Raw genomic sequence first — 13,355 nt, 5'->3', positions numbered from 1 at the left:
AAATTTCCGAATGTAGATAAATTATAATAGTTTGGTACCTACTTAAAACACTCCCAAAGTCCACCTCCGATTACCATTTCTATAGATCTGCATAGCATTGTTTTTTATTATTATCTTGTGAATTTAAATGACTATTAGGTATACCTGATAATTATTATATTGAAGGTGTTACTGTGAACTTTTTACATAACGCAGCCGGGTAAAAGTTATTATAAACTATAATTAACATCGGTTTAAACCAAGTCTACAGAAAATGGTAACCATTACATTATTGATTTTGTATGAACGTAAAAAAATATAAAAATAGTATGTGCAGAGCTTATCACTTGACTTGACATGTTACGTATTAAACGAAAACAAAACCAACCAATTTGTCAATATGTAAATACACTTATTCTTAAATAAAAAGAGTCTACGAATTATGACACAAAAACGAGTCAAAACCAAGCGATTTAAATGGCTATTTGGTTACCTAAATTCGTGAAAGTATAGCACATAATAACTTTCCTTAACGTTTACACATAGTAAACTAGAAACATCTCGAAATATAAAACATACTGAGACATGTCATCGTCCTCGACTCTAGTTTTTCAAGTGAAAAACACAATACTTACCGTAAAATGTAAAATAGTCAAAAAGCCACCAATCCCAATTACGGTTGAAAATTAACTCGAATAATCTTCGTTCAGTTGTGACTGTTATTCAAATGTCGTATTTCTATGGCAATATATTTATAAAAATGTAAGAAAAAATACACACAAATACAAGAAGCACACTGCTTTTTAAATATGTATGTACTTAAATAATTGCGTATTGAACTTGTGTACCATAGTTGTGGTACCTACTCGTACTATACCAGGGATGTTACGGAGCTCTGTTTCCGTTTCCGTTAAGTCGGAACTTCCGTTTGGTATTACACATCCGTTTCTGTTCTGGTTCCGTTACTTTTGAAACGGAAGTTATATCGGATGTCAATGGTTAGCGCGGCAGCGGGACATGAGCGGTGTACATCAAAAACAAACAGGTTGATACCAGTCATTCGCTCATAGCCCCGCTTGCCACGTACTGCAGTAATTAGATGTACTGATTTATCCGTGTTTTTGAATTTAAAGTACCTATTCGTATGTGTTGTGTTATGTAATGTATACCTACTGATAGTACTGACTCGGGCTCCGGTTCTGGTTCCGGTTCCGTTTTCGGATCCGATTCCGTTTCTGGTTCCAATAAACTAAATTTAAAACATCTGGTTCCGCTTTCGGTTCCGATAAAACCACATCCGTTACATCCCTGTACTATACTATAGATGGGTGTTTTTACGGTAAGTAAAAATTACACCAGTATGGCTTTTACACTCATAGTCCAATTCTAAGTTCGGTACTACCAAAACTCGATTTGACATTTTGTTATTTCAGAATTGACAACAAACCTTAAAACTCGTAGCAGCATATTAGCGGACCGCGACCCCGTTTATAGTGACGACCGCATTCGGTCCGGTCGGCTCCGGTTCGTACGCGGAGTCGGTGTCGCTTCGTCGGCCGTACGCCGCGTTGTCGGCCAGGTGGTCGCTGTACGGCGAGTCGTACACGTTGTCGCTGACGTGGTCGTAGATGTGGCGCCCGTTGCTGTCGTGCAGCGTGGCGTAGCTCATGACTGCTGCGTTCTGGTCCTCCTTGCGTTCAGCGCCCTCTATGTTCTCGGTGTTCTTCACTGGTGTTGATTTTCGACTAGAAGAGAGTTCGTTTATAGTAGATCGTATTAGAATGTGTCACAGTATTAAGACGATTCGAATATTAAGTTTTATGCGGTTGCGGAATTTTATCACTGAGTCCTTTTAAGGATTATGCAGACTGCCGTGTCTAGATGTACCTAACCACCAAAACAAAGCAACCACACAGTGAACACGCTTTATCTACAGTTATGGCGTCATTAAACCAAACTTATTGTTCATCATAAGCACATCTTACTTGTACAGTACCTAAGTGCCCCAATTTATATTTCCACGTCGCCATAGCTGTAAGTATAGAAAAGTTGATACCTATGGCACCACTGTACCATAAGCATTTATTCATCTAAATCGGAAATAAAGGTTCAAGACACTCACAGTATCAAGTAAATAGCTCCCAGCAGCACCAGCAAGAACAGCACGACGCCGCAGCCAATCCCGACCCTCAGCGGCAGCGTGCTCGTCTCAGCCGCCTCGTTGATGGCTATCTCGCAGCTGGGCTCGTCGCCGGACCAATGGCCGTCGTCCATGCACTTGCGGAGGAAGGGCCCCACGCGCTGGAACTGCGGGAGGCAGTGGTACTCGATGGAGCTGCCGAAGAGGGTGGAGCCGTTCGCTATGATGACGCGCCCGTTGTCGATCGAGCCGGGCGGGTGGCAGTCGATGGCTGAAAGAAGGGAAAGGTTAAGTGTAAGGCCTGAGTGGACGCTCGAGTTGGGCGTGCAGCGGGGCGAGGCGTGCGGCGTGCATGTTAAACTAATGCAAACGTATAGGAGCGGCCTTAGTGCACGCTGCTCAAATCACTTGTGAGCCCGACGCCACGCTAACAGTTACAGCACGGATGCAAGTTTTCTAAGCCACGAATCACCTCAAGTACAAGACAGTATTTAACAAAACTCGCAGACCGCAGTCTATGTGTCAGTTTTAGGTGCGAATTTACTAGGGAATATCAGAAAATATCTAATATTTTTGAGAGGAACAACCGTGGGTATAAAATGGTGTATGTATGTGTGTTGCCTGATGACTTCGAGTACTCCGTAAAAGCTTCTTAATGTGGTATCTGTTTAGTCTGTGGCGAGCTCCCCCTAACAATCTCTGTAGAAAGCCAGTGTTAAGATCGGTTTTCCTAGGATAGCGGTGCCGTCATATAGCGGCCGTCTCTATACTAAATAATACGGCTAAATATGGATGTCGTAGTATTTGTATGGAGACGGCCGCTATATGACGGCACCGCTATCGGAGGAAACCAAAGCTTTAGCTGTCTGTTCCTGTTAAGTACTCACGTGCGCAAGATGGCGGCACCCCGCTCCAGGCTCCTTTAGGCAGACACGTCCTGCTCTGGTTACCCTTGAGCCGGTAGCCCCGCTCACAACGGTAGTGGGCCTCGCCACCGATGCTGCGAGTCCAAGTCTCGACATTGAGGCCGACGCCACCCTTGATTTGTTCCGAGGGGTCTGGGCAAATTATTTCTGTGGACGAAAGGGTTTTGTTAGTCTTGGGCAGTGGTTCTTAACCTTCTAGAGGTAAGGAAGCGCTCGAATAAATATGTTTTTACCGATATTTAATTACACAAACGGGTCTACCGCGATATAATTTTATTGTTTTTAGCTTTAATTCCGACGGAGATACTAATAAATGTCAACGGAGATACTAATAAAACACCACTAAACTACCCGAAATTAGCTTACTAATTTCGGGTAGTTTAGTGGTGTTTTATTAGTATCTCCGTTGACATTTTGTTGGGACGTCAGTCTTTCCGTGACCACAGCTGGTGCAACTCTGCTGAAACGTCGGAATTAAAGGTAAAAACAATGAAATTTATATCGCGGTAGACCCGTTTGTGTAATTAAATATGTGTACAAAACGCGAGAGTTTAAGGTGTTAGAGACAAACCAAAGAAAGTCTGCAGCGCTAGATTAAAAGTAGTTTTTAAAAATCAGTATGCGACAACACCACAGAAAATGGATTAAATAGTCTTGATACTTGTGAAATTTCTACCATATTTACTTACCGTCTATGAAAAAATTAAGCTGTATGCACAGCTTAATTTTTATGGTAAAATAAATTTCATTCCAACAATAGATGTCACTATTAATATGTAGACATATACTAATATTGATAAATAATATTGGGAGAATGTGACATTTGGCTTCATCAAAATTAATAAGCTTTTGTAATATCCGCGACGGCGGTAAATAGGTACAGAGGGCCTACCGCGAACACCGAAGTTCTCAATATGCGAGCATCTTTCTCTTTTACTCCCATTAAGGCGTAATTAGATTGACAGAGAAATTGCCCGCAATTTGCGAACTAGTTTTCGGAAAAACGAAATAAACCATTAAAACAATAAACATATATTAAAAATTAATTTTAGCTTTAACTAGTAGGTACCCATGCCGTGAGCATAAGCATGGAGGTTGTGGGTTCGAGCTCAAAACCCGGCTAGTACCAATGAGTTTCTCGAAATGTTAGAGGAAGTTCATAAGTATGCCTATACCTATTAGGTGTGTTCAATTTGCTGTGAAACCTTAGTCTAAACCAATATTATATTATCTAAGTAGGTACATATGGTGAAGTATTAAGATGTTTCATTCCACTTACCCGTCATCAACTCCAAATTTTGTAAACATTGTCGTTTTTCAGCTTGAATCGCCTCGTGCTGACTTTTTACAAGTGTAAAATTATTCGTCATGCGGAAAAGTAACTCCCGCACGCCGGTTTTGTAAGGTTTCACCATGTTTATTCCGTTCATCACAAAACACAATGAATATTTAAATGATTTTGACAAACACATACCATAGTGCATGACGTTTACTGACTGCTTAAAAAACATTGCCATATGTAGTTTTTTAATTCGATGTCAAATTATTGCGCTGCAGACTTTCTTTGGTTTGTCTCTATAAATATGTTTTTACCGTATTATAAGTACTCAAATGTTACCTACATTTCAAAATAAATTAATGTGCTCAGAACTACCAAATAATATCTACAAACATTTTATTACGTGACAGCTACTCTACTTATATGAAAATGATCTGTCATAGGGATCATCAATTCATCATTCAACGTGACAACAACAACGTATAGATGGTCTAATGTGTCAACAATTATAGTTCGTTTTTTAGCATTAGAAAGAACTTGCAAGAAGGTAAGCGAACTTGACATGTCTTTTAATTGAAAAACGCTTTTTAAAAATCATAAACTATTACTTATGAAAGCAGAAGAATATAAATGATCGCATTAGGTTCATAATTGTTACATATTTGCCGTAACTTATTTTTAAAATGTGTTTTTCAATTAAAAGACACATCAAGATTGTTTACCTTATTTCTAATGCAAAAAAACGAACTATAATGTGGCTAAGGGCTCAGTTAGACGGCGTGCGAACTCGTATACGATTTTACATTGCGGTCCATTGAGGTTACATCAATTTAGCCGACCGATCAAACGACGCAATGTAATCAAATTCGCATGCGAGTTCTCGCCCCGTCTAAATGAGCCCTAAGATACTCAGATTGAAATTAAGTAAGGTAAAAAAGAGCTACATCAACGAATCACAATAAATTTCGAGTAGAATTATCAAATTTTGTTAAACAAGAAAATACCTAATTGTATTTTTTTTTATGCGATTCTATTACTAAATCAGCTTCGCAAAGACCAAGCTTATAAGCTTCGTAAAGACCAAAGTTCCGCTCGTAGGCTCACCTTTGCACACGGGAGCCTCAGAGCTCCACGTGCCATTGTCCTGGCACAGTCTCCGAGACACGCCGTCCAGCTGCCAGTGTTCGTCGCACTCGTAAAGGGCGGTGGCGCCGTAGTAGGTCGCGTTCGTGGCTAGTGTCACCTTGCCGTTCTCCAGGCGGCTGGGGTTGCCGCAGTCCACATCTGAACGCAAAAATATGGTTGTCTGTAAAGTCGGTTTACGGACGACAATTTTGCATGATAGCGTCATAAGAAAACATTGATGAAAAATTGCATGCTTTTATACGTTAGCATGGAGATTTGGGCACAGCGTGACACTTTTTCGTCCATGCTACCGGTGTTCATCGATTTATAAGACGTTATCACGTCAGAAGTAACTTACGGGCTTATAATAGTATTTTATGCAACCGTTGTTTAAGAGGGGTCAAAAAAGGCGAGTGGCGTGAGTAACAATTTGAGGCGAAGCCGAAAATTGTTAATAAAGACGCCACGAGTATTTTCTGACTCGGTTAAACAACGTTGCATACAATACTTTTTCTACGACCAAGCACTTACTTTGAAATAAAATTGTAAATTTAACAAATATTTTTAATTCAAGAAGTAGCAAAAATGGAGGATACGGGCGGGAAAAGAATGAATGAATGAATGAAATAAATAAAAAACTTGTCTATGGTTCACTTATTTGTCAGAAATTACATTTAAAATAAGGTTGGCAACACTGTATTTCGTTCAATATGTTTTAAGTGGTCATTACACGAAGTATCGTAAAATCGCCAAAAAGATACTGCGTGTAAGCACAAATTTTTTTTTGGGGAATAGACTAAAGACTTGTCTTGACAACTATAAGGTAGGGTTTTAAAGGTGTGTGCACGACCCTTTAAATGACAAATAAAAGTACGGGAGTAGAAAAAATATAATAAAGGGCTACGCTGTTGGTGCTTTAGTTGCCACACTTACGGCCCGGTCACGAAACGCTCCAGGCTTACGTCCGACGTCCGACTGTCATTTGTACCAAACGCTCGATGCGTACAGTCAGCAGCAGAAGTTGCCAAGCGGGCGAGGTGTTCAAAATGACCTTGACGCGCTCTTATTCTCTTAACAATAAAGTCGCGTCAGGATCATTTTGAACACCTCGCCTGCTTAGCAACTATTGCTGCTGAATGTACCTACGTTCCGTAGTTAGAGTGAAACTATATGTACCATCAGCGGTAAGACCATCACTCTTGACACAACCTTACTATCATAAATAGAAATGAAATATACTTACATTGGCACCTTGGCGTGGATCCGCTCCACTGCCCGCTGTCCTCACAAGTGGACAGGCTCTCTCCAACAACCTTAAAAAATAAAGAATATTTTATTGGGTAAGTAAAAGTGCTTACTTTAGTGGTATTTTGACAGTTATTATAATCGAATTTAAACTGTTGTGAGACACACTAACATTACACCGCCGTCGTGAACGCTGCTCGCACTGTTAGTGCTTGAGAAAGGAGACCTAGGCTCTCCGAAACATGTCGCGCGAGTGACTTAAAACAAGTGAGTCTAAACCGTAAAATTATTCAAAGTTACATTATATTCTAGAACATTTCTACGCTCGTATTTTTTGTCGACGATTTCATTGTGAAATTCTTATTATTAAGTTTAACATATCTATAAGAATTCAATCTTTAAATAAAAAATAATTGCATCAATAAACTGCTCTTATAATTAGACAGATGATATTTGCGTAATATGACGATTTAAGAGTGCTAGTTGCTAGGCCTACTTGAATAGTAATTTAACTTTGACCATATAGAAAAAATACATAGATTGCTCACTCCATACATCAGTTTTGTACTGATACTGATAGTTCCGCTACTCGATGCTAGATGTAGACACTAAAATTAATAGTCTTTTTGGTACCAAAACTGATGTTTGGAGTGAGTACTCTTGTCTTACTCTATTTCTCTATGCTTTGACTTATAACTACATATGTACTTATATGTGACGTCCCACGGATAAAGGTACCTTATGGCCGTTGGCGCTTATGCTATTATTAACGCCGCTCCGCCGCCGCGCGCTATTATTATTGCGGCGCTATGCGACGTAAGCGCCAAGTGCCATAAGGTACCTTTTGCCATGGAACGTCACATATTGTGTGTTGTGATTATAATATGACATGTTTTTTATTTAAAGTGTCTCACCTTGTACCCCCTCTCGCAGCGGTATTTGACCAGCGCGCCGATACGGTAGGTGTTGCCGTTGCCCGCGCTCACGGAGGTCGAGGTTCGAATCATGGTGCGGCCGTGCATCCGGTCGTTACCGGTTACGGAAACTATGCTGTTCTCGGCCACTATCGGCTCGGGGCAGCGGATTTCTGACGAAAATTTTTCATTACTTTCCTTTTTCATTACTTACACAATTTGTTGCACAATGTTTAGGTAAATACTTACCTACTTACTTCATATACCTAAGATGGACTAATTACCTACCTAACCCTTATATTATACCTAAGAACTGATGTAAAAAAGTAATGAAATAAATGCATTTGTATTTGTTGAGGAGGTTATCAGTGATAAATTAAATTAACTCTGTGATAAAGAGTTCCCATGGCCACAGCTCCATACGTCATCATAATATTGCCTTGTCATCTGATTTACCTACATAATTATGTCTATGCAAAAATTTCATCTCAACCTAAAATCGGGAAGTCGGCTGAGAATCAGCTGGCTTTTGATTCAGATGTTTGTTGGTGCTGTCTCACTCACTCCACTAGCGCTCACCTTCACACCTGGGTGACGCGTCGCTCCACTGGCGGTCGGGGCCGCACTCGCGGCGCACAGGCCCCGCAAGGCGGAAGTTCGTCGTGCAGGAGTACTGTATGATGCTACCGAGATGTGTGGTGCCGTTCAGCAGCTCGGCTGCTCCGTACGTCAATGGTGGCAGCTTGCCGCAGTCCACGTCTGTTCAAGAAAGAACATTTGAAAAACTAATTCCTTGGAACTTAATACATTAACTAACAAACTGTATCACTATTGTCACTCGGACAAAGGGATTGAATAACAACACCATAAAGTTCATCTACCCTTAGGGCTCATTTAGACGGTGCGAGAACTCGCATGCGGCAATCACGGCTGAATTTATGTAACCTCAATGGTCCGCAATGTAACTAAAATCGTCCAATCAAATGACGCAATGTAATGAAACTCGCATGCGAGTTTTCGCACCGTCTAAATGAGCCCTTATACTTATCATTATTTATTATAAACACCTCGCCTACTTAATTTACTACTTCTGCTGCTGACTGTACCTACTGCAAAAGATACATGACCTTAGGTAGGCATCCCTAAGCTAATCGCTAATTCTATAAAGTTTATAAGATTACCTACCCCATGAACCTAAAATCATTTGAGCGTGAAACCTGCCAGTCAACGCCTGTGGCAACGATAAGGAAATTTTCAAATTTCGATTGTAAAATAAACCTTGTGTAGGAGTCATAAGGTTCAATTTATTTGTTACTCGATATTGATAGCATGTCGGTCCGTTGAACTTCATTGGAAGGTTCGTTACATGTAGCTTTGCTCGGAAAACATATAAAACCTCAAAAATGCGCGTTTTCCCAGAGATAAGACCGAGCTAGATCGATTTATCGCTCCCGAAAACCCCCATATAGCAAATTTCATCGAAATCGTTAGAGCCGTTTCCGAGATCCACGAAATATATATATATATATAAATAAATAAAAAAAGCGCTGGTGGCCTAGCGGTAAGAGCGTGCGACTTGCAATCCGGAGGTCGCGGGTTCGAACCCCGGCTCGTACCAATGAGTTTTTCGGAACTTATGTACGAAATATCATTTGATATTTACCAGTCGCTTTTCGGTGAAGGAAAACATCGTGAGGAAACCGGACTAATCCCAATACGGGCCTAGTTTACCCCCTGGGTTGGAAGGTCAGATGGCAGTTGCTTTCGTAAAAACTAGTGCCTACGCCAATTACCGGGATTAGTTGCCAAGCGGACCCCAACCCCAGGTTCCCATGAGCCGTGGCAAAAATGCTGGGACAACGCGAGGAAGATGATGATGAAAATAAATAAATATACAAGAATTGCTTATATAAAGGTATTAGATAGATAGATTGTAGTTGACAACAGCGAGGTTAAAGGTTTTGCTGCAGATTATTCAAGTGGCAAGTAACTTACACTCGCACTTGGGCGACTCGCCCGACCACTCGCCGTCCTGCTGGCACACGAGGCTCCGCTCGCCCGCCAGCAGGTGCCCGGCCTCGCAGTGGAAGTCGATGGTGGAGTGCACGTTGTAGTCGTAGGCCTCCATGTACCCGCCCGCCGGGACTTCGGGGTCCGCGCACGTTATCACTGGGGACAAGAGTCACATTTAATTTCACAGTAATTGTGTCGCTGTTATCATTTTTCAAACAGCTTGGGTACGGTAACAGATGTCGTAACCATAAAATGTATAACGCAAAATTTCCCAAAATTCTATTGAGATTATATCTATCACCGAATACAAACTATTTGAAAAATACTATTTAATCATATTATTCGACCGCAATGACAGTGGTATTCGAATGTAGCAGAAGAGTACGATATTTACAACCATAGTGTTTTGATTAAAACAATGTATTCATATACCTAGAAAAATAATGGGAACGTACAGGTATTTACTACTTATTTATTTTGTTCGGTGTGCATGATTATTTGCCGTGACGGCGCCGCAGGCGGGATATATTCCCACTAGTTACCACCAAAGTGAGTTGGTCGTAACACTGGTAACTAGGTACTGGGGATAATTTTAGTGTTCCGTACAAAACTTTGTGCATGGAACATTATGGGATCACTTCGGTCTTGCAAATAGGGTATTTGACTGTAATTAAAATAAATTATTGTACACCATGCATTTATAAAGCACCAGAAGATTAATAGAGAAACGTAGACAGCAGTTATTTGTAGACACAATTTCTATTTTATAACCCGTATAAAACTATAAAGAGTAGGTTATTTGATTGTGACGTCACATGCTAGTGTTTCATATAAATTCCATAGTAGAAATTTATTTTTGACAGTTTGAAAAAAGAAACTGATTTGACTAGTAGTTGACTACTGCGTTTTTCTCAGTTGTTCCCACTGGCACAGAATAAATAATAGTACTAAGTACAGAAGACTCACTCTCTAACAAACCGCGTCTGTTATGATCAGCACAGATATGGCCGCTAGGTGGCGACAGCGGATGTACTTTTAGCTACCTGTAGCAAAGCGACGAAATCGCGGAGTGAGCCACGCCTGCCACTGGGTCTTCCGCACGCTCTGGACGTTCGATTTCGACTATTGACCACTCACGTTCGCAGGCGGGTATGTCGTGGCTCCACTTGCCGTCCCGGTTGCACTGCAGCGTGTCGGCACCCTGCAGCCAATAGTCCGGCTCGCACCCGAACGCCGCCACGGAGCCGTACGTGGTGGTCCCGTTGAGCAGCCGGAAGGAGCCTGCGTGGATCTGCGCGGGCGTGCCGCAGTCCACGTACTTGCAGGAGGGCGGCGTGCCCGACCACGAGCCGCCGAGGGTGCACGTCACGCTCTGTCAAACGATAATATAAGTCACTACGGCCGGGCTAGCACATGATTAGCGCGACAGTATCTCGAGGCGAGATAGACGACCCGTCCCTCTTTGATTAACATAGTTAGAATATATATATACTGCATCCCTGAGTTTACTCGTAAATTAAGTACCTAACTTTCACAAATAAACCGGTATTGTAATTAACTCCATTTTGGAGATAATCAATGATTTATTTTTATCTGATAATGCCCCTACGAGCGTGTACACTTGCCTTAGGGCCTGTTTACATATTGATTAGTGTGTATATAGTATGAGTTTATACATTTATTGCTACTAAATGCAAGTACTATTCTGGACGATCAATATTCGAAATGCCATTGATATGTCATACTTTTTACGATTTGTTTTATAAATACCCCGAAGTTAACGGAGTTTAAAAAACACACCATTCACCAATGCATCAACGAATTGTTTCATTGACTTTACTGACATTCGCTTTTCAGCGAGCATTCGGAACCGCCTGGAGCTGACATATTAATTAAGCGGGGAAAGCAGATCAATCCGGGTTGCAATTAATACGTGTCACAAATGAACAAAACCGCAGGCTAGGAGGTCATTGCACCGGCGTTATGCCTGCTCTTATAACATTGCTCTGTGCCCTATAGGTATACACGGGGGCCAACAATTAACTGCATTCCCGTTGCCAAGGAGGTTTTCGGATTATACTGAGCATCTTTTACTATGGGACCAACCCCGAAATCGCGGAAAAAAACGTACCCTCCCATAGAAAATGGACCAGCCAAAATGTATGAAACACCCAAATTTTTTTTTCGCAATTTGGGTGTTGGTTGTTGGTCCCATAGTAAAAGTTGCTCAGTATAAAGTTTATCCAAAAACCTCCCTGGCAACGGGAATGCAGTTATTTTTTAGCCACCCTGTATATTTAATACACGAGCGAAGGACTGTTCCTTAATTAGCACAGTGATCTGTTATTTCCAATAATGCGTCGGTAGACTACTAGAACTTACACGTGTAATTAGGTAAATATATCTACATACCTACCTATATGGGCATATGTATTAAAATTTTGAGTTGTTTCTACTCAGTGTCATTATTTTAAGTGTCGGACTCGCCCACCGAGGGTTCCGTACAATTCGTAATATGTATCTAAACAGGTATGAATTAGCTCCCCTATCTAATATAATAAAGTTGTATAGCTAGACGGCTAGACTAGGAAGGGTGCCTAGATTGCCGACAGACCGTAAGGGCGATGTCATTTAAATCAGTCGTGATTTGTAACCGTGGCCGAATTAATAGTTGGACGTAAACTCAAATTTGATCCGACATATCTGTCTAGCCCAGCTAATTTCCGCCATACGTTGATAGCTCCAGACAAATCTGCCAGAGCTCTGACGGATACATTTTAGACAGCTATTAGCCTGAGAAACAGTAGACGAGCTTAAGTAAAGCTAAATTAGTTCCCCTACTAGACCCAATACATAGTTCTCACGGATTTTGAAGTCGCGTTTATACAAGTTTCTCGCCTCGAAGTAACGAGGCAAGAAACTTCTATAATACATACATGAACTTACAAATTACGTAAGCGTCCGCACCAAAGGCGAAAACCGTCCACATTTTGATGACTGAATGTCTCCGAACAGGTAAAATTGAATAAGATGTGAAAATCAATATAGAAAAATAGTGAGTAGGTACCTAAATAAAATACCGGTCTTATGGCTCCTCTACACGATGGGCCAGCGTCGGCCACTCCAAGGGACGCAGCCATGCGGTAGAATGAGATAGCAATATCACTTGCTCCCTCTAACGCATAAATGCGTCCCTTGGAGTGGCCGGTGCTGGCCCATCGTGTAGAGGAGCCATTACGAGTATCGTACGATATTATCGAAGCGAGTTTTTAGGGTTTCCTACCTAAAGGGTAAAAACGGGACCCTATTAATAAGACTCCGCTGTCCGTCCGTCCGTCTGTCTGTCAGCAGGCTTTAACTATGAAGCGTGATAGCTAGACAGTTGAAATTTTCACAGGTGATGTACAATTTTTGTTGCCGCTATAACAACAAATACAAAAGACAAAATAAAATAAATAATAAAAGTGGGACTCCCATACAACAAACAGTGATTTTTTCGCTGTTTTTTGCGTAATGGTACGGAACCCTTCGTGCGCGAGTCCGACTCGCACTTGGCCGGTTTTTATTTCCGCACAAGTCTAAACAGTTCAGTTTGCCTAGCGATCGCCTATTGCTGGTAATGTCGCTAATCATAAAAATCGTACGGAAACCCTTGCAATGTAAATGCAACTGAACTTGAGTTGTATCCGAATGGGATAAATGTCGATTTCGCACGAATTCCGAGGACTTTTGTT

General features: G+C 41.3%; 1 protein-coding gene and 1 long non-coding RNA gene across 3 annotated transcripts in view; one reads left to right on the top strand and one right to left on the bottom strand.

Moving 5' to 3' along the window:
* The window catches only part of LOC134660964 (uncharacterized), a 383,074-nt gene that overhangs the window by 238,353 nt on the left and 131,366 nt on the right, over positions 1 to 13,355 (top strand). The gene's annotated exons all lie outside the window — the stretch shown is intronic.
* LOC134660890 (sushi, von Willebrand factor type A, EGF and pentraxin domain-containing protein 1) overlaps positions 1,395 to 13,355 on the bottom strand; it is a 112,210-nt gene continuing 100,249 nt past the window's right edge. The window contains exons 4-12 of one of the 2 annotated variants that reach the window (XM_063516743.1): positions 10,759 to 10,993; positions 9,604 to 9,777; positions 8,188 to 8,367; positions 7,609 to 7,781; positions 6,693 to 6,762; positions 5,429 to 5,608; positions 3,007 to 3,192; positions 2,102 to 2,390; positions 1,395 to 1,724 (exon numbers count right to left, since the gene is read on the bottom strand). In XM_063516743.1, the coding sequence (XP_063372813.1) occupies positions 1,448 to 1,724; positions 2,102 to 2,390; positions 3,007 to 3,192; positions 5,429 to 5,608; positions 6,693 to 6,762; positions 7,609 to 7,781; positions 8,188 to 8,367; positions 9,604 to 9,777; positions 10,759 to 10,993 (1,764 nt within the window). In that variant the 3' untranslated portion in view covers positions 1,395 to 1,447. The remainder of the gene's footprint in view (positions 1,725 to 2,101; positions 2,391 to 3,006; positions 3,193 to 5,428; positions 5,609 to 6,692; positions 6,763 to 7,608; positions 7,782 to 8,187; positions 8,368 to 9,603; positions 9,778 to 10,758; positions 10,994 to 13,355) is intronic. The other variant, XM_063516744.1, reaches the window with a different exon arrangement.

The sequence above is a fragment of the Cydia amplana genome, chromosome Z (assembly GCF_948474715.1).
Source record: "Cydia amplana chromosome Z, ilCydAmpl1.1, whole genome shotgun sequence".
In the NCBI taxonomy this organism is placed as follows: domain Eukaryota; kingdom Metazoa; phylum Arthropoda; class Insecta; order Lepidoptera; family Tortricidae; genus Cydia; species Cydia amplana.
The sequence above is the reverse complement of the archived record's forward strand: the minus strand, read 5'-3'. Positions and strand labels throughout refer to the sequence as shown.